A 26,571-nucleotide genomic window follows, 5' to 3' on the forward strand; every position below is an offset into this window, starting at 1 on the left:
GAGATTCTGCAGGGAGCCAGGTGCTTTACTAAGTTGGACCTTTGTAACGCTTACCATCTCGTGCGCATCAGAGAGGGGGACGAGTGGAAAACGGCGTTTAACACTCCGTTAGGCATTTTGAGTACCGGGTTCTGCCGTTTGGTCTCGCCAATGCGCCAGCTGTTTTTCAGGCATTAGTTAATGATGTTCTGAGAGACATGCTGAACATCTTTGTTTTTGTCTATCTTGACGATATCCTGATTTTTTCACCGTCACTCGAGATTCATGTTCAGCACGTTCGACGTGTTCTACAGTGCCTTTTAGAGAATTGTCTCTACGTAAAGGCTGAGAAGTGCTCTTTTCATGTCTCCTCCGTTACTTTTCTCGGTTCCGTTATTTCCGCTGAAGGCATTCAGATGGATTCCGCTAAGGTCCAAGCTGTCAGTGATTGGCCCGTTCCAAGGTCACGTGTCGAGTTGCAGCGCTTTTTAGGTTTTGCTAATTTCTATCGGCGTTTCATTCGTAATTTCGGTCAAGTTGCTGCCCCTCTCACAGCTCTTACTTCTGTCAAGACGTGTTTTAAGTGGTCCGGTTCCGCCCAGGGAGCTTTTGATCTTCTAAAAGAACATTTTACGTCCGCTCCTATCCTCGTTACTCCTGACGTCACTAGACAATTCATTGTCGAGGTTGACGCTTCAGAGGTAGGCGTGGGAGCCATTCTATCCCAGCGCTTCCAGTCTGACGATAAGGTTCATCCTTGCGCTTATTTTTCTCATCGCCTGTCGCCATCTTAACTATGATGTGGGTAACCGTGAACTGCTCGCCATCCGCTTAGCCCTAGGCGAATGGCGACAGTGGTTGGAGGGGGCGACCGTTCCTTTTGTCGTTTGGACAGACCATAAGAACCTTGAGTACATCCGTTCTGCCAAACGACTTAATGCCCGTCAAGCTCGTTGGGCGTTGTTTTTCGCTCGTTTCGAGTTTGTGATTTCTTACCGTCCGGGTAGCAAGAACACCAAGCCTGATGCCTTATCCCGTCTGTTTAGTTCTTCTGTGGCTTCTACTGATCCCGAGGGGATTCTTCCTTATGGGCGTGTTGTCGGGTTGACAGTCTGGGGAATTGAAAGACAGGTTAAGCAAGCACTCACGCACACTGCGTCGCCGCGCGCTTGTCCTAGTAACCTCCTTTTCTGGCTGTTCTTCAGTGGGCTCACTCTGCCAAGTTAGCTGGTCATCCCGGTGTTCGAGGCACTCTTGCGTCTATTCGCCAGCGCTTTTGGTGGCCGACTCAGGAGCGTGACACGCGCCGTTTCGTGGCTGCTTGTTCGGACTGCGCGCAGACTAAGTCGGGTAACTCTCCTCCTGCCGGTCGTCTCAGACCGCTCCCCATTCCTTCTCGACCATGGTCTCACATCGCCCTAGACTTCATTACCGGTCTGCCTTTGTCTGCGGGGAGGACTGTGAGAGCCGCCAATAAACGCAGGATTAAGAGTCCAAGGTATTGTTGCGGCCAGAGAGTGTGGCTTTCCACTCGCAACCTTCCTCTTACGACAGCTTCTCGTAAGTTGACTCCGCGGTTCATTGGTCCGTTCCGTGTCTCCCAGGTCGTCAATCCTGTCGCTGTGCGACTGCTTCTTCCGCGACATCTTCGTCGCGTCCATCCTGTCTTCCATGTCTCCTGTGTTAAGCCCTTTCTTCGCACCCCCCGTTCGTCTTCCCCTTCCCGTCCTTGTCGAGAGCGCACCTATTTACAAGGTACATAAGATCATGGACATGCGTTCTCGGGGACGGGGTCACCAATACTTAGTGGATTGGGAGGGTTACGGTCCTGAGGAGAGGAGTTGGGTTCCGTCTCGGGACGTGCTGGACCGTTCACTCATTGATGATTTCCTCCGTTGCCGCCAGGATTCCTCCTCGAGTGCGCCAGGAGGCGCTCGGTGAGTGGGGGGGTACTGTCATGTTTTGTCATTAATTATCATGTCTTGTCCCTGTGCTTCCCATTCTATTTGTTTCCCTCTGCTGGTCTTATTAGGTTCTTTCCCTCTTTCTATCCCTCTCTCTCCCCCTCCCTCTCTCACTCTCTCGCTCTCTCTTCTCTCTATCGTTCCGTTCCTGCTCCCAGCTGTTCCTATTCCCCTAATCATCATTTAGTCTTCCCACACCTGTTCCCGATCCTTTTCCCTGATTAGAGTCCCTATTTCTCTCCTTGTTTCCCGTACCTGCCCTGTCGGATCCTCATCTATAATTCACCGTGCTGTGTCTATGTTTTGCCCTGTCGTGTCGTGTTTCCCTCAGATGCTGCGTGGTGAGCAGGTGTCTGAGTCTGCTAGGTTCAAGTGCCTTCCCGAGGCAACCTGCAGTTCTCGATCAAGTCTCCAGTCTGTTCTCGTCTTTACGTGTATTATTATGCTTTTTGTTTTGTAAAGTTTATTCTGGATTAAATACTCTGTTTTCGCCAAGTCGCTTTTGGGTCCTCATTCACCTGCATGACAGTTTCCAGTACTTGTCTTATATTATCTCTAATGTATAGTCCATGTAAAAAAAACGTCTGATTAGGATAAATAACATCAGACAATACCTTTTTAATTATATGCGCTAAGCATTTTGCTAGAACTTTTGCATCACAACACTGAAGTGTAAGAGGCCACCATTTTTTAAAAGTGGACTGGATCTTTATATTTACCACTTGGATACTGTTTCAGTAATAATGATATCAGACCTTCTTGTTGCGTGTCTGTTAATCTACCGTTTATATAGGAGTGGTTAAAACATGCTAATAATGGTCCTCTGAATATATATTTTAAAAGGTTTTCCTGGATTGAAAGGCTTTAATTGCATCAAGAAGTTCCTCCTCTGTAATTTGGCCTTCACATTAGTCCTTCTGTACAGCTGTTAATTTTACATTATTAATAGGGAAAAAATTCATACAATTAACTTCGGTTAGTGGAGATGCAGAAGACTGAAACGAAAACATATGCTTAAAGTACTTTACTTCCTCTTTTAAAAATATTGTTTGGTGAATCATGGGTAACAAGTTTCAGTCAATTATTTCTGGTAGCATTTCTATGTTGAAGATTGAAAAATAATTTGGTGCATTTTTCCCTCATATTCCATCCAGTTCGCTTTATGTTTTATAATATATTACACTGGATCTTTCTTGAATAACTTCCTCCATTTCTTTTTCTGTGCCTCTATGGTAGAGTTTTGATTGCTATCTATCTGTACTGTTAGTCCTTCCATTTTCTTTGTTAATATGGACTCTTTTGACCTAAATTGCTTTTGTTTTATACACGAGTACTAAATTGCATGGCCTCTAAAGGCACATTTAAAAGTGTCCCACTAGTTCTTATATATAAGTGCATGAGCATGATATGTTGAGGTATGATTTCCTTTACGGTCCATAGAGTTATTTAGATTACTGAATGAAAAGATGATTATTATATTTTTTTAACATGAAGAGAGTACAGTAAGCACAGTGCTTGAGTTAATAATGGATCCTTTGTTAAAAATGTAAATTAACATTTGAACCGTTTTTTGCCTGCATACAGACACATGGCAAACATATTGTTTACATTAGGTGGGACTGATTTCGTTGTTTACTTTAGGTGGGACTGTAAGCGTTTAGGACAAAGTGAGTCATGTCTATGTGTAAGTGGACAGCGCCATGGTGCTGAAATGGCTCATGGTGCTGAAATGGCTCAAGCACGGTAGAAGCTTCCGGACAGCCTGCAAAAAAAAAAAAGTATGCACTTTACCCTGCTTTCTATGTGTTGAACCCCTCATTATAGCACTTTGCTCCAGCCGCCTGGTTGGTTTGATGCTCCTGTGGCCTTTGTAGCCTTTTACCTGCTGGGGTAGAGCTTACAGTGAAGAGGGCAAACTGTTATGAGAGCTGCCAGGAGACATTTAACATCATTAGACCAGATAAGACTGTATTAAGTGTACACACACACGCACAGCCTCCCTAAGTCCGCTCCATCTGAAGGTCAATAGGTGAAGTCTGGCTCGCAGGGCTTTGAGTAGATGTGAATTTGGAGACAGTAACTTCAGATCTAAGGCGTGGGGGTGGATGAGAGAGATTTTGTGACATTCACATGTAGCTGAAAGCAAATGTCTCATACCGACTCAGGCTGTCCCAAAATAGGTCTCTCCCTACAATGAATACTTGTGTCAAACTCCCCATGAATCAACTGAAGCAAATTAAGCAAATGATTGGCCGGAACTACTGTGGTTCTCTTTGATCCAAATTGATGCTTTCCCCAGATCAGAGCAGTTTTTCAGTGTTTTGTTTCGGTCTTAGCCGGAGGTGAGGGACATTTTTTGATAGAATGATAAGATTCAGGGATACTGACCAAACCACCAAATATCTTGTTCACAATCTGTAGAAGAGCTAAACAGAAGGGATGTTATATTTGAAATTAATTTGATTCCTGTTGTTTTTCTTCAGGGTTCCCATGGGGAGTCCTAAATCTGGGATGCAGACTGGCTACGGAGGAATGGGTGGAGGAGGAGGTCAGAGACTGGCCAACCAAGAGAGCCACAGGCCGATGCAGCATAGCTCAGGCCTAGTCCATGGCTCAGGCCACGGCCCAGGCCTAGGGCAGGCTCAGGGTCATGGGCCAGGGATGGGTGGTGGTCCAGGTCAGCATGGCCAGAGCCCCGGTCAGCCCGGTCAGCACGCCTCCCGACGAAACCTCCAGGTGGACTTTAGCGGTTCGGGTGGCCGGACGGGTCGCTCCTCCTCAATGTCCCCGGACCGTGGGATCACCCCCACCTCACCCTACTCAGTGCCCCAGATCGCCCCCATGCCCGTCAGCAAGCTGTGCCCACTCTGCTCCACCACGGAGCTGACCAATCCGCCGGCCCTGCCAAACTACAACACCTGCACACAGTGCCGCTCCACTGTCTGCAACCAGTGTGGCTTCAACCCCAACCCCCACCTCACAGAGGTAAGCAACAAGCACTGCCTGTTAACATGCTGACTCTAATACAGCTAGAGGTGCCATTGGCTCCAGTCCAGAGTGCTGGTCTACGATCAGTGTTCTCCATACCTTAAACTTAGGGAATGCAACCAGTCTACTAAATAAAACTGACTCCAGATCAGCTCTTAAGGGGCATCTTATCGCTTCATGTTTAGTCACAAAAATAAGCACATCCTTTTATATCTAGAGACCTTGCGGAGTCCTGGTGTGAGGCCTAAAGAAGTACGTAAATATGTCATTTAGTCTTCTCCAATCTCTGAGTCCCAGACATAGAAAAGTCCCGTCCTTAATGAGTGTGAAGCTCTCCCATCTCCTGTGTCTCCAGTTTCTGTGACCTCTCTCTCTCGGCGAGAGCCCGACAGAGCCTGCTGTCAGTAGGGTGTCCCGCCTAGGCCGTCTTAGCGTCTTCATCGGCCTCGCTCGTCAGCTTCTGTTTTGACAGCAGCCATTGGCAGGAGATTGACAGGGGGGCCGTCTCTCTGTCCTTCCCCTCAACGTGTGGGCAGGCGGGCAAGCGGCACCAGGCAGGCAGGTTTTAGAGAATGAAGTGAGGGAGGAGATGCTGTGGCATGTTTTTCGCCCCAATGATGCGGACGAAGCAGTGTTCTCTCCGGAGCGGAGGGAGCCACCGATGCACGGATCTAACCCCACCGCAGTGTTGAGATGAGTTCTAGTCGGTCTGCCATCATGTCTTATTGTGAGAGTCATTTGGGTGCATTATATTCTGGGAATGGGACCAGGGAGAGAGAGAATGTGGGGAAATGATGAAGAGAGAGTGGGAAGTGGAGTGTTAGAGAAACACGGCCAAGAAAGAGAGCGATGAGGGAGAAAGAGAGAGAAGGGGGGAGAAAGAGTGTGTGTATTGGTAAGTGGCAGTAATTTCTCTCGAGGCGATGACAGAATCTCCATTAGTCTACCTAGGCAGGATGGAGTGTGTAGGGTGTAGGGTGTATGGTAAATGCCCGGAGGTGCACTTAGATGTAAGGGATGGATTGAAATGTACAGAATGGGTACCTGTAGTAAAATGGGGGATGGTCATGCTTTTTCAATTTCAGGGGAGGGTTTAGTTTAAAAAATATATATGTAGTCCAGGGCAGGGTCGTGCTTGGAGAAGCAGGGAGCAAAGTAATATTTCTAAGACTGTGGCGGTCGGTGCCGTTTAAGATAAGGGAGGACTTTGTTTTTGTTTTTATGAGCATAGATTTATTTCTATTTGAGCATATTGGATAAATGTAAATGTAATATTGGATGACTGTCATTCATATTCCATTCACCGAGCTCAAAGTAACACCGACAGGTTCAGGTTACAACATGACACTCAAATTTTCCCTATACCCATCATTAGGTTGCTACAACCTAGCCTATGAATGAACGTTTACAACGCAGGTGCACACAGGTCGAGAGAAAAACATGAGTAATCAAGGTGACAGTGACAAATTCAGGTAGGCTTATCTCCGTTTCGTTCCGTTTGCTTTCATTTTAGAAATGTTTTTCAACAGAATTGGCAGAATGAACACACCTCTGATAACCGTAAGCACAGTTTACTTTCATAGCAACCACATACAAACTGCATGATAATTTGCTCGTTGTATAATTTCTTCTTCATCTACACGCTCTCCTCCTCTCACCTTTTCCCTTCGCTTGTGGACTTCAGTGCACAATACCACAGATGAAAAAACCTTTCCAGGCCAAACCTTCATCCCATTACTGTTAACCACTACACACAGCCTACACTGTTGTCACCATATTAGCTAACACAGCTAGTAACGCATTAGTAAACCCGCAACAATCATGCAGTACAGTGTACAGCAAGCAGTTTAGCAGTTATACCGGCGGGCCCCGTTGGCAATACATTTATAAAACCAAAAGCTTACCTTGACTTGTAAGAGCTCCAGTGTTGGATAGCCATAGCCAGCTAGCTAACATAGCATCCTGCTCTGTTTGAGCCAGGTGTTTGAGTAGGCTAAACTAGCTAGCTACATTTGCTAGATAAGTGAAAGTAAAAAACAAATACAACTAATTATCTCTCTCATTCCCTCTCTCTTGCTACTCCTTCATTTTTAAAGAAATTCCTTTTTTAAAAATCGTTCAACTATTGTCATTCTCTCTCTTTGAGTCAACTATTCACCACATTTTCTGCTCTGCAATGCTAGCTCTAGCTTATGCTTTCAGTACTAGATTGGTTCTCAGATATTTTGATTGGGTCGACAACATGTCAGCTCTGATAGGTTGGAGGACATCCTCCGGAAGTTGTCATAATACTGTTTATGTGCATGGAAGAGGGAGAAAACTATCAGTCTCCTAGGTGTTGTATTGATTGTATTGCATTCAATGTACCCAGAGGAGGACGGAAACTAACTGTCCTCCAGCTACACCATGATGCGGCCCCAGAGAGTGCTGTTGAGGCTACTGTAGACCTCCATTGCAAAACAGTGTGTTTTAATCAATTATTTGGTGACTTGAATATATTTAGTATAGTTTTATCTGAAAATGATTTTTTTTATTCACTAAGGGGGAGGGTCCTCCCCTTCCTCCTCCGAGGAGCCTCCACTGTTCTAAGATAGCTGCTGGGATGGTGTAAATAAAACTAGACTGCCTTACACACCGAAATGGATATTCCAAACCGGAGCCCCAGCCTGCTTTGCTCTTGCTAAAAAAAACATTTTTTTTGTGCTGCCTAACCAGTGCTGTGCTGTGTAAGCCTACTGTGGCAGATCAAGGCGAGAGTCAAAGAATTCTTCAGAAAATACATTTTGATTAGGCCAAGTCCAAAAGATGCTATATCTTGCACATGGACTAGCCTATAGCCTATGTTCTGTTCAATTTGAGAAGGAGAGCGCAGAGATGAGGAGGACTGGAGGTCAACCTTAATAGCTTGCTACTACGATAATTTATTTCAATAAACACAATATGTTCCTTGCCCATGATGTGTTTATCAGAGTTATTGTCCTCACAATAAGCCATGTTTGAGTAACGTACATTGTGGTCCTGAAACTTGAAGCAGCAGTCGCAGAGGCAATCAATCGGAAATAGACAGCTCATAGTGCTCATGGTGGTGAAGTAAGCAAATTCCAGTTGACATTATTAATTTCAACCGTCTTCATTTTAATTAGACTAACAACAAGAGGGCTTTGTGTTGGAGCTTATTTCTTCCCGAAGAAATAAGAGGTAGGGCTACCTCTTTGACAGAATACATTTGTCTTTAGGCTTCTATATAACGTTATATAGATTTTTGGCGGCCAATTCCTCCACCCACCAAGCACTCTTTAAATATCCTAACTTTGTGTCAGTGAACCAGGCAGTTAAGTTCAAACAATAAATAAAACCGAGGAGACATAACATTGAGAAGGGAAGTAACCTAATTTTGTAACTATCAATCGATTAAGCTATTCACTTTATGTACAATAGAAGATGTTTAAACCCAGACATCTTTAAAGGAAACACTTGTGACCTTGTCTCGTTGGGTTAAGTTATGGAAGAAGAGTAGCCAGCAGTTAAAGCTTATATTTTTCTGCATCGGTAGACCTACTGTCTGGGGTGGAAAGGTAGGCCTACTGTCTGGGGTGGAAAGGTAGGCCTACTGTCTGGGGTGGAAATGTAGGTCTACTGTCTGGGGTGGAAAGGTAGGCCTACTGTCTGGGGTGGAAAGGTAGGCCTACTGTCTGGGGTGGAAAGATAGGCCTACAGTCTGTGGTGGAAAGGTAGGTCTACTGTCTAGGGTGGAAAGGTAGGCCTACTGTCTTGGGTGGAAAGGTAGGTCTACTGTCTGGGGTGGAAAGGTAGGCCTACTGTCTGGGGTGGAAAGGTAGGCCTACTGTCTGTGGTGGAAAGGTAGGCCTACTGTCTGGGGTGGAAAGGTAGGCCTACTGTCTGGGGTGGAAAGGTAGGCCTACTGTCTGGGGTGGAAAGGTAGGTCTACTGTCTGGGGTGGAAAGGTAGTGGGGTGGAAAGGTAGGCCTACTGTCTGGGGTGGAAAGGTAGGTCTACTGTCTGGGGTGGAAAGGTAGTGGGGTGGAAAGGTAGGCCTACTGTCTGGGGTGGAAAGGTAGTGGGGTGGAAAGGTAGGCCTAGGTTTTGAAAGAAGCCTACCAAGCTCAAATTCCTAATGACGTCTCACATTAAATTATTTGCAAACAGGGACAGTTACGATGCAAACAAGACACACTGAGTACGTAGACATGCACACTAATCATTTGATATTAAACGGATTACGGCAGTAGGTTATAGATTATACAATAGTCACGTAAACGCCTTACTCCGTTTATCTTAATCAGCGTAAGGTCAAAATCAAAGTAACCACACGCTGATTAAAACACCTGGTGTTCTGAGCAATCTTTCCAGTGACTACGTCATGTGAACACCTTAATCGGCATGACAGTGGTGTATTTGTTCTGCACATGTGCTAGCATCAGCCGAGAGCCTCCCTCTTCAGCGCGGGTGACGTGAGTTCGGAAACAACGGAATGTATGCATCTTAGAAGTCATTTTCACATTGCAAACTTTATATGTCCCAACTCAGAATCAAATATGCTTCCCAAAAATATTGTTCGCTGTGGCACAATGTTTATTTTGATTGGCGTTTATCAGAGCGCCATCAGGTAGCCTTTTCAGATGTGTCCATGTAACAGGATTGTTTGGGGAGTCGTTCTACGTGTAAAACATGTAAACGCTTTAATAAAACTATTATATTCATCTGACTATTAACAATTATCGCCTTAATGTGTGCATGTGACCGTACTCACTGATTTGGCATTGGTGAAATATGATAAGATGAACACATAGGCCTGTCTCTGTCCGTTCTTAGCCTGTCATTTTGGTCATTTGTGTGGTATGAAATGTTTATAAAAGGCTATTTTTTCTCGGACCTGCAAATACATGTTTGACACAGTTCATGTGTTTGACACAGTTCATGTGCTTTACAGTTTGACACAGTTCATGTGTTTTACAGTTTGACACAGTTCATGTGTTTTACAGTTTGACACAGTTCATGTGCTTTACAGTTTGACACAGTTCATGTGTTTGACACAGTTCATGTGTTTGACAGTTTGACACAGTTCATGTGCTTTACAGTTTGACACAGTTCATGTGTTTGACAGTTTGACACAGTTCATGTGTTTTACAGTTTGACACAGTTCATGTGTTTTACAGTTTGACACAGTTCATGTGTTTGACACAGTTCATGTGTTTGACAGTTTGACACAGTTCATGTGTTTTACAGTTTGACACAGTTCATGTGTTTTACAGTTTGACACAGTTCATGTGCTTTACAGTTTGACACAGTTCATGTGCTTTACAGTTTGACACAGTTCATGTGTTTGACACAGTTCATGTGCTTTACAGTTTGACACAGTTCATGTGTTTTACAGTTTGACACAGTTCATGTGCTTTACAGTTTGACACAGTTCATGTGCTTTACAGTTTGACACAGTTCATGTGTTTGACACAGTTCATGTGTTTGACAGTTTGATACAGTTCATGTGTTTTACAGTTTGACACAGTTCATATGTTTTACAGTTTGACACAGTTCATGTGTTTTACAGTTTGACACAGTTCATGTGCTTTACAGTTTGACACAGTTCATGTGCTTTACAGTTTGACACAGTTCATGTGCTTTACAGTTTGACACAGTTCATGTGCTTTACAGTTTGACACAGTTCATGTGCTTTACAGTTTGACACAGTTCATGTGTTTGACACAGTTCATGTGTTTTACAGTTTGACACAGTTCATGTGTTTTACAGTTTGACACAGTTCATGTGTTTGACAGTTTGGCACGTTTCGTGTGTTTGACATTTTGACACAGTTCATGTGTTTGACACAGTTCATGTGTTTGACAGTTTGATACAGTTCATGTGTTTTACAGTTTGACACAGTTCATGTGTTTTACAGTTTGACACAGTTCATGTGTTTGACACAGTTCATGTGTTTGACAGTGACAAAATTCATGTGTTTGACAGTTTGACAAAATTCATGTGTTTGACAGTTTGGCACAGTTCATGTGTTTTATAGTTTGACACAGTTAATGTGTTTTATAGTTTGACACAGTTCATGTGTTTTATAGTTTGACACAGTTAATGTGTTTTATAGTTTGACACAGTTCATGTGTTTTATAGTTTGACACAGTTAATGTGTTTTATAGTTTGACACAGTTCATGTGTTTTATAGTTTGACACAGTTCATGTGTTTGACAGTTTGACAAAGTTCATGTGTTTGACAGTTTGGCACAGTTCATGTGTTTACATTTACATTACATTTAAGTCATTTAGCAGACGCTCTTATCCAGAGCGACTTACAAATTGGTGCATTCACCTTATGACATCCAGTGGAACAGTCACTTTACAATAGTGCATCTAAATCTTAAAGGGGGGGGTGAGAAGGATTACTTATCCTATCCTAGGTATTCCTTAAAGAGGTGGGGTTTCAGGTGTCTCCGGAAGGTGGTGATTGACTCCGCTGTCCTGGCGTCGTGAGGGAGTTTGTTCCACCATTGGGGGGCCAGAGCAGCGAACAGTTTTGACTGGGCTGAGCGGGAACTGTACTTCCTCAGTGGTAGGGAGGCGAGCAGGCCAGAGGTGGATGAACGCAGTGCCCTTGTTTGGGTGTAGGGCCTGATCAGAGCCTGGAGGTACTGAGGTGCCGTTCCCTCACAGCTCCGTAGGCAAGCACCATGGTCTTGTAGAGGATGCGAGCTTCAACTGGAAGCCAGTGGAGAGAGCGGAGGAGCGGGGTGACGTGAGAGAACTTGGGAAGGTTGAACACCAGATGGGCTGCGGCGTTCTGGATGAGTTGTAGGGGTTTAATGGCACAGGCAGGGAGCCCAGCCAACAGCGAGTTGCAGTAATCCAGACGGGAGATGACAAGTGCCTGGATTAGGACCTGCGCCGCTTCCTGTGTGAGGCAAGGTCGTACTCTGCGGATGTTGTAGAGCATGAACCTACAGGAACGGGCCACCGCCTTGATGTTAGTTGAGAACGACAGGGTGTTGTCCAGGATCACGCCAAGGTTCTTAGCGCTCTGGGAGGAGGACACAATGGAGTTGTCAACCGTGATGGTGAGATCATGGAACGGGCAGTCCTTCCCCGGGAGGAAGAGCAGCTCCGTCTTGCCGAGGTTCAGCTTGAGGTGGTGATCCGTCATCCACACTGATATGTCTGCCAGACATGCAGAGATGTGATTCGCCACCTGGTCATCAGAAGGTGGAAAGGAGAAGATTAATTGTGTGTCGTCTGCATAGCAATGATAGGAGTGACCATGTGAGGTTATGACAGAGCCAAGTGACTTGGTGTATAGCGAGAATAGGAGAGGGCCTAGAACAGAGCCCTGGGGGACACCAGTGGTGAGAGTGCGTGGTGAGGAGACAGATTCTCGCCATGCCACCTGGTAGGAGCGACCTGTCAGGTAGGACGCAATCCAAGCGTGGGCCGCGCCGGAGAGGGTGGAGAGGAGGATCTGATGGTTCACATTATCGAAGGCAGCCGATAGGTCTAGAAGGATGAGAGCAGAGGAGAGAGAGTTAGCTTTAGCGGTGCGGAGCGCCTCCGTGATACAGAGAAGAGCAGTCTCAGTTGAATGACTAGTCTTGAAACCTGACTGATTTGGATCAAGAAGGTCATTCTGAGAGAGATAGCGGGAGAGCTGGCCAAGGACGGCACGTTCAAGAGTTTTGGAGAGAAAAGAAAGAAGGAATACTGGTCTGTAGTTGTTGACATCGGAGGGATCGAGTGTAGGTTTTTTCAGAAGGGGTGCAACTCTCGCTCTCTTGAAGACGGAAGGGACGTAGCCAGCGGTCAGGGATGAGTTGATGAGCGAGGTGAGGTAAGGGAGAAGGTCTCTGGAAATGGTCTGGAGAAGAGAGGAGGGGATAGGGTCAAGCGGGCAGGTTGTTGGGCGGCCGGCCGTCACAAGACGCGAGATTTCATCTGGAGAGAGAGGGGAGAAAGAGGTCAGAGCACAGGGTAGGGCAGTGTGAGCAGAACCAGCGGTGTCGTTTGACTTAGCAAACGAGGATCGGATGTCGTCGACCTTCTTTTCAAAATGGTTGCCGAAGTCATCTGCAGAGAGGGAGGAGGGGGGGGAGGAGGATTCAGGAGGGAGGAGAAGGTGGCAAAGAGCTTCCTAGGGTTAGAGGCAGAAGCTTGGAATTTAGAGTGGTAGAAGGTGGCTTTAGCAGCAGAGACAGAAGAGGAAAATGTAGAGAGGAGGGAGCGAAAGGATGCCAGGTCTGCAGGGAGGCGAGTTTTCCTCCATTTCCGCTCGGCTGCCTGGAGCCCTGTTCTGTGAGATCGCAATGAGTCGTCGAGCCACGGAGCGGGAGGGGAGGACCGAGCCGGCCTGGAGGATAGGGGGCATAGAGAGTCAAAGGATGCAGAAAGGGAGGTGAGGAGGGTTGAGGAGGCAGAATCAGGAGATAGGTTGGAGAAGGTTTGAGCAGAGGGAAGAGATGATAGGATGGAAGAGGAGAGAGTAGCGGGGGAGAGAGAGCGAAGGTTGGGACGGCGCGATACCATCCGAGTAGGGGCAGTGTGGGAAGTGTTGGATGAGAGCGAGAGTTTGACAGTTTGGCACAGTTCATGTGTTTTATAGTTTGACACAGTTCATGTGTTTTATAGTTTGACACAGTTCATGTGTTTTATAGTTTGACACAGTTCATGTGTTTTATAGTTTGACACAGTTCATGTGTTTTACAGTTGGCACAGTTCATGTGTTTGACAGTTTGACACAGTTCATGTGTTTTACAGTTTGACACAGTTCATGTGTTTTACAGTGATAAAATTCACGTGTTTGACAGTTTGGCACAGTTCATGTGTTTTACAGTGATAAAATTCACGTGTTTGACAGTTTGGCACAGTTCATGTGTTTTACAGTGATAAAATTCACGTGTTTGACAGTTTGACACAGTTCATGTGTTTTACAGTGATAAAATTCACGTTTTTGACAGTTTGGCACAGTTCATGTGTTTTACAGTGATAAAATTCACGTGTTTGACAGTTTGACACAGTTCATGTGTTTGACACAGTTCATGTGTTTTACAGTTTGACACAGTTCATGTGTTTGACAGTTTGACACAGTTCATGTGTTTTACAGTTTGACACAGTTCATGTGTTTGACAGTTTGGCACAGTTCATGTGCTTTACAGTTTGACACAGTTCATGTGTTTGACAGTTTGGCACAGTTCATGTGTTTTACAGTTTGGCACAGTTCATGTGTTTTACAGTGATAAAATTCACGTGTTTGACAGTTTGACACAGTTCATGTGTTTTACAGTGATTAAATTCACGTGGTTGACAGTTTGACACAGTTCATGTGTTTTACAGTTTGGCACAGTTCATGTGTTTTACAGTGATAAAATTCACGTGTTTGACAGTTTGACACAGTTCATGTGTTTTACAGTGATTAAATTCACGTGGTTGACAGTTTGACACAGTTCATGTGTTTTACAGTTTGACACAGTTCATGTGTTTGACACAGTTCATGTGTTTTACAGTTTGACACAATTCATGTGTTTTACAGTTTGACACAGTTCATGTGTTTTACAGTTTGACACAGTTCATGTGTTTGACAGTTTGGCACAGTTCATGTGTTTTACAGTTTGACACAGTTCATGTGTTTGACAGTTTGGCACAGTTCATGTGTTTTACAGTTTGGCACAGTTCATGTGTTTTACAGTGATAAAATTCACGTGTTTGACAGTTTGACACAGTTCATGTGTTTTACAGTTTGACACAGTTCATGTGTTTGACACAGTTCATGTGTTTTACAGTTTGACACAGTTCATGTGTTTGACACAGTTCATGTGTTTTACAGTTTGACACAGTTCATGTGTTTGACACAGTTCATGTGTTTTACAGTTTGACACAGTTCATGTGTTTTACAGTTTGACACAGTTCATGTGTTTTACAGTTTGACACAGTTCATGTGTTTGACACAGTTCATGTGTTTTACAGTTTGACACAGTTCATGTGTTTGACACAGTTCATGTGTTTTACAGTTTGACACAGTTCATGTGTTTTACAGTTTGACACAGTTCATGTGTTTTACAGTTTGACACAGTTCATGTGCTTTACAGTTTGACACAGTTCATGTGTTTTACAGTTTGACACAGTTCATGTGTTTTACAGTTTGACACAGTTCATGTGTTTTACAGTGATAAAATTCACGTGTTTGACAGTTTGACACAGTTCATGTGTTTTACAGTTTGACATAGTTCATGTGTTTGACACAGTTCATGTGTTTTACAGTTTGACACAATTCATGTGTTTTACAGTTTGACACAGTTCATGTGTTTTACAGTGATAAAATTCACGTGTTTGACAGTTTGACACAGTTCATGTGTTTTACAGTTTGGCACAGTTCATGTGTTTTACAGTGATAAAATTCACGTGTTTGACAGTTTGACACAGTTCATGTGTTTTACAGTTTGACACAGTTCATGTGTTTGACACAGTTCATGTGTTTTACAGTTTGACACAGTTCATGTGTTTGACACAGTTCATGTGTTTTACAGTTTGACACAGTTCATGTGTTTGACACAGTTCATGTGTTTTACAGTTTGACACAGTTCATGTGTTTTACAGTTTGACACAGTTCATGTGTTTTACAGTTTGACACAGTTCATGTGTTTGACACAGTTCATGTGTTTTACAGTTTGACACAGTTCATGTGTTTGACACAGTTCATGTGTTTTACAGTTTGACACAGTTCATGTGTTTTACAGTTTGACACAGTTCATGTGTTTTACAGTTTGACACAGTTCATGTGCTTTACAGTTTGACACAGTTCATGTGTTTTACAGTTTGACACAGTTCATGTGTTTTACAGTTTGACACAGTTCATGTGTTTTACAGTGATAAAATTCACGTGTTTGACAGTTTGACACAGTTCATGTGTTTTACAGTTTGACATAGTTCATGTGTTTGACACAGTTCATGTGTTTTACAGTTTGACACAATTCATGTGTTTTACAGTTTGACACAGTTCATGTGTTTTACAGTGATAAAATTCACGTGTTTGACAGTTTGACACAGTTCATGTGTTTTACAGTTTGACACAGTTCATGTGTTTGACACAGTTCATGTGTTTTACAGTTTGACACAATTCATGTGTTTTACAGTTTGACACAGTTCATGTGTTTTACAGTTTGACACAGTTCATGTGTTTTACAGTTTGACACAGTTCATGTGCTTTACAGTCTCACCACGCGCTCTCACCACTGGTGTCCCCCAGGGCTCTGTTCTAGGCCCTCTCCTATTCTCGCTATATACCAAGTCACTTGGCTCTGTCATAACCTCACATGGTCTCTCCTATCATTGCTATGCAGACGACACACATTAATCTTCTCCTTTCCCCCTTCTGATGACCGGGTTCATCTCTGCATGTCTGGCAGACATATCAGTGTGGATGACGGATCACCACCTCAAGCTGAACTTCGGCAAGACGGAGCTGCTCTTCCTCCCGGGGAAGGACTGCTTTCCATGATCTCGCCATCACGGTTGACAACTCCATTGTGTCCTCCTCCCAGAGCGCTAAGAACCTTGGCGTGATCCTGGACAACAAACTGTCGTTTAACAGCGGTTGTTCCTGTAGGTTCAGTTCAACATCCGCAGAGTTTGCCTCACACAGGAAGCGGCGCAGGTCCTAATCCAGGCACTTGTCATTTCCCGTCTTTACTGCAGCTTTGGCTGGGTTGCCTGTGCCATTTACAACTCATCCAGACGCCGCAAGTGTTCAACCTTCCCAAGTTCTCTCACGTCACCCCGCTCCTCCGCTCTCTCCACTGGCTTCCAGTTGAAGCTCGCATCCGCTACAAGACCATGGTGCTTGACGGAGCTGTGAGGGGAACGGCACCTCAGTACCTCCAGGCTCTGATCAGGCCCTACACCCAAATAAGGGCACTGCGTTCATCCACCTCTGGCCTGCTCGCCTCCCTACCACTGAGGAAGTACAGTTTCAGCTCAGTCAAAACAGTTCATGCTCTGGCTTTGGAACAAACTTCACGACGCCAGGACAGCGGAGTCAATCACCACCTTCCGGAGACACCTGAAACCCCACCTCTTTAAGGAATACCTAGGATAGGATAAAGTAATCCTTCTCACCCCCTCCCCCTTAAAATATTTAGATGCACTTTGTAAAGTGGTTGTTCCACTGGATGTCATAAGGTGAATGCACCAATTTGTAAGTCGCTCTGGATAAGAGCGTCTGCTAAATGACTTAAATGTAATGTAAATGTAATGTGTTTGACAGTTTGGCACAGTTCATGTGTTTTACAGTTTGGCACAGTTCATGTGTTTTACAGTGATAAAATTCACGTGTTTGACAGTTTGACACAGTTCATGTGTTTTACAGTGATAAAATTCACGTGTTTGACAGTTTGACACAGTTCATGTGTTTTACAGTTTGACACAGTTCATGTGTTTGACACAGTTCATGTGTTTTACAGTTTGACACAATTCATGTGTTTTACAGTTTGACACAGTTCATGTGTTTTACAGTTTGACACAGTTCATGTGTTTGACAGTTTGGCACAGTTCATGTGTTTTACAGTTTGACACAGTTCATGTGTTTGACAGTTTGGCACAGTTCATGTGTTTTACAGTTTGGCACAGTTCATGTGTTTTACAGTGATAAAATTCACGTGTTTGACAGTTTGACACAGTTCATGTGTTTTACAGTTTGACACAGTTCATGTGTTTGACACAGTTCATGTGTTTTACAGTTTGACACAATTCATGTGTTTTACAGTTTGACACAGTTCATGTGTTTTACAGTTTGACACAGTTCATGTGTTTTACAGTTTGACACAGTTCATGTGCTTTACAGTTTGACACAGTTCATGTGTTTTACAGTTTGACACAGTTCATGTGTTTTACAGTTTGACACAGTTCATGTGTTTGACACAGTTCATGTGTTTTACAGTTTGACACAGTTCATGTGTTTTACAGTTTGACACAGTTCATGTGTTTTACAGTTTGACACAGTTCATGTGTTTGACACAGTTCATGTGTTTTACAGTTTGACACAGTTCATGTGTTTTACAGTTTGACACAGTTCATGTGTTTTACAGTTTGACACAGTTCATGTGTTTTACAGTTTGACACAGTTCATGTGCTTTACAGTTTGACACAGTTCATGTGTTTTACAGTTTGACACAGTTCATGTGTTTTACAGTTTGACACAGTTCATGTGTTTGACACAGTTCATGGGTTTTACAGTTTGACACAGTTCATGTGTTTTACAGTTTGACACAGTTCATGTGTTTGACACAGTTCATATGTTTTACAGTTTGACACAGTTCATGTGTTTTACAGTTTGACACAGTTCATGTGCTTTACAGTTTGACACAGTTCATGTGTTTGACAGTTTGACACAGTTCATGTGCTTTACAGTTTGACACAGTTCATGTGCTTTACAGTTTGACACAGTTCATGTGTTTTACAGTTTGACACAGTTCATGTGTTTGACAGTGTGACACAGTTCATGTGTTTGACAGTTTGACACAGTTCATGTGTTTGACAGTTTGTCACAGTTCATGTGTTTGACAGTTTGACACAGTTCATGTGTTTGACAGTTTGACACAGTTCATGTGTTTGTCAGTTTGACACAGTTCATGTGTTTGACAGTTTGACACAGTTCATGTGTTTGACAGTTTGACACAGTTCATGTGTTTGACAGTTTGACACAGTTCATGTGTTTGACAGTTTGACACAGTTCATGTGTTTTACAGTGATAAAATTCACGTGTTTGACAGTTTGGCACAGTTCATGTGTTTTACAGTGATAAAATTCACGTGTTTGACAGTTTGACACAGTTCATGTGTTTTACAGTGATAAAATTCACGTTTTTGACAGTTTGGCACAGTTCATGTGTTTTACAGTGATAAAATTCACGTGTTTGACAGTTTGACACAGTTCATGTGTTTGACACAGTTCATGTGTTTTACAGTTTGACACAGTTCATGTGTTTGACAGTTTGACACAGTTAATGTGTTTTACAGTTTGACACAGTTCATGTGTTTGACAGTTTGGCACAGTTCATGTGTTTTACAGTTTGACACAGTTCATGTGTTTGACAGTTTGGCACAGTTCATGTGTTTTACAGTTTGGCACAGTTCATGTGTTTTACAGTGATAAAATTCACGTGTTTGACAGTTTGACACAGTTCATGTGTTTTACAGTGATTAAATTCACGTGGTTGACAGTTTGACACAGTTCATGTGTTTTACAGTTTGGCACAGTTCATGTGTTTTACAGTGATAAAATTCACGTGTTTGACAGTTTGACACAGTTCATGTGTTTTACAGTTTGGCACAGTTCATGTGTTTTACAGTGATAAAATTCACGTGTTTGACAGTTTGACACAGTTCATGTGTTTTACAGTGATTAAATTCACGTGGTTGACAGTTTGACACAGTTCATGTGTTTTACAGTTTGGCACAGTTCATGTGTTTTACAGTGATTAAATTCACGTGGTTGACAGTTTGACACAGTTCATGTGTTTTACAGTGATAAAATTCACGTGTTTGACAGTTTGACACAGTTCATGTGTTTTACAGTGATAAAATTCACGTGTTTGACAGTTTGACACAGTTCATGTGTTTTACAGTGATTAAATTCACGTGGTTGACAGTTTGACACAGTTCATGTGTTTTACAGTGATAAAATTCACGTGTTTGACAGTTTGACACAGTTCATGTGTTTTACAGTGATTAAATTCACGTGGTTGACAGTTTGACACAGTTCATGTGTTTTACAGTTTGACACAGTTCATGTGTTTGACACAGTTCATGTGTTTTACAGATTGACACAATTCATGTGTTTTACAGTTTGACACAGTTCATGTGTTTTACAGTTTGACACAGTTCATGTGTTTGACAGTTTGGCACAGTTCATGTGTTTTACAGTTTGACACAGTTCATGTGTTTGACAGTTTGGCACAGTTCATGTGTTTTACAGTTTGGCACAGTTAATGTGTTTTACAGTGATAAAATTCACGTGTTTGACAGTTTGACACAGTTCATGTGTTTTACAGTTTGACACAGTTCATGTGTTTGACACAGTTCATGTGTTTTACAGTTTGACACAATTCATGTGTTTTACAGTTTGACACAGTTCATGTGTTTTACAGTTTGACACAGTTCATGTGTTTTACAGTTTGACACAGTTCATGTGCTTTACAGTTTGACACAGTTCATGTGTTTTACAGTTTGACACAGTTCATGTGTTTTACAGTTTGACACAGTTCATGTGTTTTACAGTTTGACACAGTTCATGTGTTTGACAGTGTGACACAGTTCATGTGTTTTACAGTTTGACACAGTTCATGTGTTTGACACAGTTCATGTGTTTTACAGTTTGACACAGTTCATGTGTTTTACAGTTTGACACAGTTCATGTGTTTTACAGTTTGACACAGTTCATGTGTTTTACAGTTTGACACAGTTCATGTGTTTTACAGTTTGACACAGTTCATGTGTTTGACACAGTTCATGTGTTTTACAGTTTGACACAGTTCATGTGTTTGACAGTTTGGCACAGTTCATGTGTTTTACAGTTTGGCACAGTTCATGTGTTTTACAGTGATAAAATTCACGTGTTTGACAGTTTGACACAATTCATGTGTTTTATAGTTTGACACAGTTCATGTGTTTTACAGTTGGCACAGTTCATGTGTTTGACAGTTTGACACAGTTCATGTGTTTTACAGTTTGACACAGTTCATGTGTTTTACAGTGATAAAATTCACGTGTTTGACAGTTTGGCACAGTTCATGTGTTTTACAGTGATAAAATTCACGTGTTTGACAGTTTGACACAGTTCATGTGTTTTACAGTGATAAAATTCACGTTTTTGACAGTTTGGCACAGTTCATGTGTTTTACAGTGATAAAATTCACGTGTTTGACAGTTTGACACAGTTCATGTGTTTGACACAGTTCATGTGTTTTACAGTTTGACACAGTTCATGTGCTTTACAGTTTGACACAGTTCATGTGTTTTACAGTTTGACACAGTTCATGTGTTTTACAGTTTGACACAGTTCATGTGTTTGACACAGTTCATGTGTTTTACAGTTTGACACAGTTCATGTGTTTGACACAGTTCATATGTTTTACAGTTTGACACAGTTCATGTGTTTTACAGTTTGACACAGTTCATGTGCTTTACAGTTTGACACAGTTCATGTGCTTTACAGTTTGACACAGTTCATGTGTTTTACAGTTTGACACAGTTCATGTGTTTGACAGTGTGACACAGTTCATGTGTTTGACAGTTTGACACAGTTCATGTGTTTGACAGTTTGTCACAGTCCATGTGTTTGACAGTTTGACACAGTTCATGTGTTTGACAGTTTGACACAGTTCATGTGTTTGTCAGTTTGACACAGTTCATGTGTTTGACAGTTTGACACAGTTCATGTGTTTGACAGTTTGACACAGTTCATGTGTTTGACAGTTTGACACAGTTCATGTGTTTGACAGTTTGACACAGTTCATGTGTTTGACAGTTTGACACAGTTCATGTGTTTGACAGTTTGACACAGTTCATGTGCTTTACACTTTGACACAGTTCACGTGTTCTTTTCAGAGGTAAAGAATCCAACAATATCACACTAGGCTAAATCCAATAGGCATAATAGAAATGCCTTCTGGACGTGCCTTTGGTAATAGTGGTGGCCTAAGCAGCTGCTTCTGTTCGTTTGTTTTAAGACGAAAATAGAAACTGTTATAATTTAGCCAGATGTTAACAAAGTGTACTTATGTTTGGAAAAGAGTAACAATAGCTGCCCTGTAGAGCAGGCGTATTCCTATTTTCAACAGCTGGGAACCCATTTAAATCTCCAAAATGTCCAGTGACTCCACTCACCAGCTGCCACTACTCCCTTCCTCCACGCAGAGGAGAGAGGAACAGACTTGATCGATCTGCCAAGGATGAGCCGTTTAACACGGGATTAACTGACATTATGTTGTAGTTACAGCACACTTAGAATCCTGATTTAAAACTGTATGCGATCAGTGATTTCCTATTGTTCTCTTTACTGCCCCTGAATTGGGAGACTCGTGGACCCCCAAGACAAGTCATTCATGTCTGTGTTGATTTGGAAATTAATACAACTAATCAGTCTATCTCTGTGCTCCCCTTGTCTGGCCTTGTGCAATTCATGTCGTCTTTGTAATGAAATTTGGCTCTGAATTAATCGAAGGAATCACTAGGTCTTTTCTGCGACTAGGCAACAGCCGTTAATGTGTTCCTGTCTTCCTTCCCGTCCTCCACCAGATCTCTCAAAGTCCCGTCTGGCTTGTCCACAGACCAAATCCATGGTACTTCTCACCATGATCTCATACATGCTCAACCTGAATAGGTTCTTATTTCTTTTGCATCCACTAATAGCTATTTGTGCGACTGCTTATGAGGCAGAGATTAGGTTAGATCCACAACACAGTGTTTGACGTTTAGTGTGACGTTTAGTACCACATGTTCATGTCCTCTCTTGGCTTGTGCAGTGTTTTGTATCTTTTTGATACGGCCCTCTAGTGTAATTTAGCGTGTTTAACAATGGCTCTTTGTTGCAGTGTTTACAAACGTAAATGAGTGATTGCGGAGACTTTTGTTACAGTGAGTAAATCCAGAAATCAAAGTATGTTCTCACCATATCCCGTGTCAGACATGTACAGCCCCAGCCTTTCGCCACCTCAAAGTGCCTGTTTGTAAGACCTCCCCTCATTCAAATGAGCTCTTTCTGCTCTCTTGCCAATTCTTTGGAATGATCGTGCCATATAATGCATGACAATGACGGTCAGGGAGTTGTCAATCGAGCACAAGCAGACTTCTCTCTCATTTTCTCTCTCTCTTTCCATCTCTTTCTCTCAATTCAATTCAATTGGGCTTTATTGGCATGGGAATCATATGTTGAGGCAAGTGAAATAAACAATCACAAATTAACAGTTAACATTAAACGCACAAAAGTTTCAAAATAGTAAGACATTTGAAATGTTAAATGATTAACTATGTGGTAAAAAACCAAACACAAAAATGAGTGGTTCGGTCTGGATCTGTACACGCTGTCGGTCTATACACTCGAAATAAAATATAAAATGGCCTATAAATGAAGATAAAATACCTGACAAACTAATTGACCTACTCCAACCTTACACCACTTGCTGGCTCCACTATGGCCCCCTTAGCAAGCTGGTTCCAACAGGGCCCCCTCAGCAGACAGCTGTGTGTGTGCAGGTGTGTGTCCTGTGTGTGCAAAAAGTACAAGTACAAATGGCAAGGAAAACTAAAGAAACAGATAACTGTAGCTTAGGTTTGATTTACTTTGGTGTTTGGTGTTACTTTGGTGTTTGTTCTCTACTCATAATCCTTTCCTTATCGCAACACAAATGTTGCTGTGGTGAGTGCACCTAACAGATACGGTAGCTTGTCAATATTTGATTTGATTTCTAATTCTTTTGGGGTCCTTCGGAGGGGAATATGCGTATCTTATTTCGTCATACATTTGACAGGAGGTTAGGAAGTGCAGCTCAGTTTCCATCTCATTTTGTGGGCAGTGGACACATAGCCTGTCTTCTCTCTCGCCTATGGCGGCGTCTCTCAATAGCAAGGCTACGCTCACCGTGTCTATACATTGTCAATTTCTTTCTCTGTTTTCTATCAGTCACAGGGGTCAGATAGTCTGCCTCCATGTACTGTCTGTTTAGGGCCAAATAGCATTTAATTTCACTTTGAGATTTTGTAATGTTTTCCCAATAGGTAATGTCATTTTCTTTTTGTTGGCTTATAATTTGTTTGGGCCAGACTGTCTGAGTGCTGTCCTGAGGCTTTGCTGGGTTTGTAGTAGTTTGTGAATTTAGCATCAGGATGAGGGGAATTGTTTCTACGTTCATCTCTTAGCATTTCAGTGCGTTGTACAGTGGCGGTAAGAGTGGGGGTCGCTTGTTTTTTAGGTGGTTATAGGATTTGATGGTCTGTTTTGAGATATGAATTAGTAATGGATATTGCCTTCATTCTGCCCTGCATGCATTATTTGGGGCTTTTCTCTGTACTCTAAGAATACTTTTGCAGAATCCTGCATGCAGGATATCAATTAGATGTTTATCCCATTTTTTTCATATATCTTGAGCGGACCCCACACCTCACTTCCATATAAGGCAATTGCTTAAATTGTAGATTTGAATATATTATATGCATTGAGCCAGGTTCCAAATGATATGACAATTAGAATTTTGTCTTTCGATACATAAAAAGCCCTTCTTGCTTTCTCTTTCAGTTCGTTGACAGCCAAGCAGAAATTACCTGTGGAGCTTAGATATGAATAGACTGTAGTGTGTTCTGTGTCTTCCGTTCCTATTGTGAAATTGTGTTTTAAGTCTTAGGATTCTGATCTTTTTTTGTGAAATCATGTTTTTTTTGTCTTCTTGAAGCTTACTGTGAGGGACCATGTTGATAGAACCTATGTAGGATATTTCGATTATGTTGTAGATGGTCTGTCTGTACACAGCAGGGATTTAACTTCCTCATGCAGGGTGGGACCAGGTGTTGTGGACTTTTCTAATAGTTTGGCCAATTCATATATACAGTACCAGTCAAAGGTTTGGACAGTAACAGATACATCTCAACTGTTCAGAGGAGACTGCGTGAATCAGGCCATCATGGTCGAATTGCTGTAAAAAAAAAACACTACTAAAGATCACCAATAAGAAGAAGAGACTTGCTTGGGTCAAGAAACACGAGCAATGGACATTAGACGGTTTAAATTTTTTTCCTTTGGTCTGAGCAGTCCAAATTTTGAGATTTTTCAACCGCCGTGTCTTTGTGAGATGCGGATTAGGTGAACGGATGATCTCCGCAAGTGTGGTTCTCACCGTGAAACATGGAGGAGGAGGTGTGATGGTGCTTTGCTTGTGACACTGTCTGTCATTTATTTAGAATTCCAGGCACACCTAACCAGCATGGCTACCACAACATTCTGCAGCGATACGCCATCCCATCTGGTTTGCACTTAGTGGGACTATCATTTGTTTTTCAAAAGGATAATGACCCAAAACACATCTCCAGGCTGTGTAAGGGCTGTTTGGCCAAGGAGAGTATGGAGTGCTGCATCAGATGACCTGGCCTCCACAATCTTATGACCTCAATTGAGATGGTTTGGGATGAGTTGGACCGCAGAGTGAAGGAAAAGCAGCCAAGAAGTGTACAGCATACTCAATAAATGTTCCTTTTGTTCGATGAAGTCTCTTTATATCCAAAAACCTTCGTTTTGTTAGCGCGTTTTCTTCAGTAATCCACAGGCTCAAACTCAGCCAAAACAATCAGACAAAAAAATCCAAATTGTATCCGTAAAGTTCATAGAAACATGTCAAACAATGTTTATATTCAATCCTCAGGTTGTTTTTTAGCCTAAATTATCTATAATATTTCAACCGGACAACAACGTTGTCAATATAAAAGGTAAACAAGAAATGCACTTGCGCCTGAAAAAACTCTGCGACGCGTTAGGGTCCACTTGTTCAGACTGGTCTTGCTCCCTCATTTATAAGAATACAAGCCTGAAACTATTTCTAAAGACTGTTGACATCTAGTGGAAGGCATAGGAACTGCAAATGGAGTCCTAAGTCAGTGGATACTGTAATGGCATTGAATAGAAAACTAGAAAACCAACAAAAAAACAACTCCCTGAATGGATTTTTCTCAGGTTTTCGGCTGCTAAATCAGTTCTGTTATACTCACACACTATTTTAACAGTTTTTGAAACTTTAGAGTGTTTTCTATCCAAATCTACCAGTTATATGCATATCATATCTTCTGGGCCTGAGTAGCAGGCCGTTTAATTTGGGCATGCTTGTAACGGCGTTCTTCTATCTCCTCCTCTGACGAAGAGGTAGAATAAGGATCGGACCAAAATGCGGCGTGGTGGTTACTCATGTTCTTTAATGAAAGTGAACGAGACATGAAATAACTTATAATATTACAAAACAACAAACGGAACAAGAAAACCTATACAGCCTGTCTGGTGAACAACTACACAGAAACAGGAACAATCACCCACGACAACACTCACAGAATATGGCTGCCTAAATATGGCTCCCAATCAGAGACAACGATAATCACCTGACTCTGATTGAGAACCGCCTCAGGCAGCCATAGACTAATTAGACACCCCACAAAACCCCAAGACAAAAAACACACCACAATAACCCATGTCACACCCTGGCCTGACCAAATAAATAAAGAAAACACAAAATACTAAGACCAAGGCGTGACAATGCTTTTCATCCAAAATTCCGAATGCTGCCCCCTAACCTAGAGAGGTTAAGACAAAGCTGTTGGAGAAAAGGCCAAGAGTGTGCAAAGTTGTCATCAAGGCAAAGGGTGGCTACTTTGAAGAACTCTACTCTACTCTCTCCTGCCTGTCATGTCTTAACCTGGCCAGTATAAGGCATAGAGCTGCAGAAGTATTGCCTTTCAACAGCAGGCCAGCGCTGCACATCAGCTCTCATTCATCATCCCCCTGACAAGGTCACTGTCTGTCTGTCTGTCTGTCTGTCTGTCTGTCTGTCTGTCTGTCTGTCTGTCTGTCTGTCTGTCTGTCTGTCTGTCTGTCTGTCTGTCTGTCT

At 42.6% G+C, this 26,571-nt stretch overlaps 1 protein-coding gene across 1 annotated transcript in view; it reads left to right on the forward strand.

Annotated features, from left to right (window-relative positions):
- LOC124031786 (protein bassoon-like) overlaps positions 1-26,571 on the forward strand; it is a 236,661-nt gene that overhangs the window by 49,675 nt on the left and 160,415 nt on the right. The window contains exon 2 of the mRNA XM_046343444.1: positions 4,427-4,928. Coding sequence (XP_046199400.1) covers positions 4,427-4,928 — 502 coding nt within the window. The remainder of the gene's footprint in view (positions 1-4,426; positions 4,929-26,571) is intronic.

Source organism: Oncorhynchus gorbuscha, linkage group LG03, assembly GCF_021184085.1.
Source record: "Oncorhynchus gorbuscha isolate QuinsamMale2020 ecotype Even-year linkage group LG03, OgorEven_v1.0, whole genome shotgun sequence".
Classification (NCBI taxonomy): Eukaryota; Metazoa; Chordata; class Actinopteri; order Salmoniformes; family Salmonidae; genus Oncorhynchus; species Oncorhynchus gorbuscha.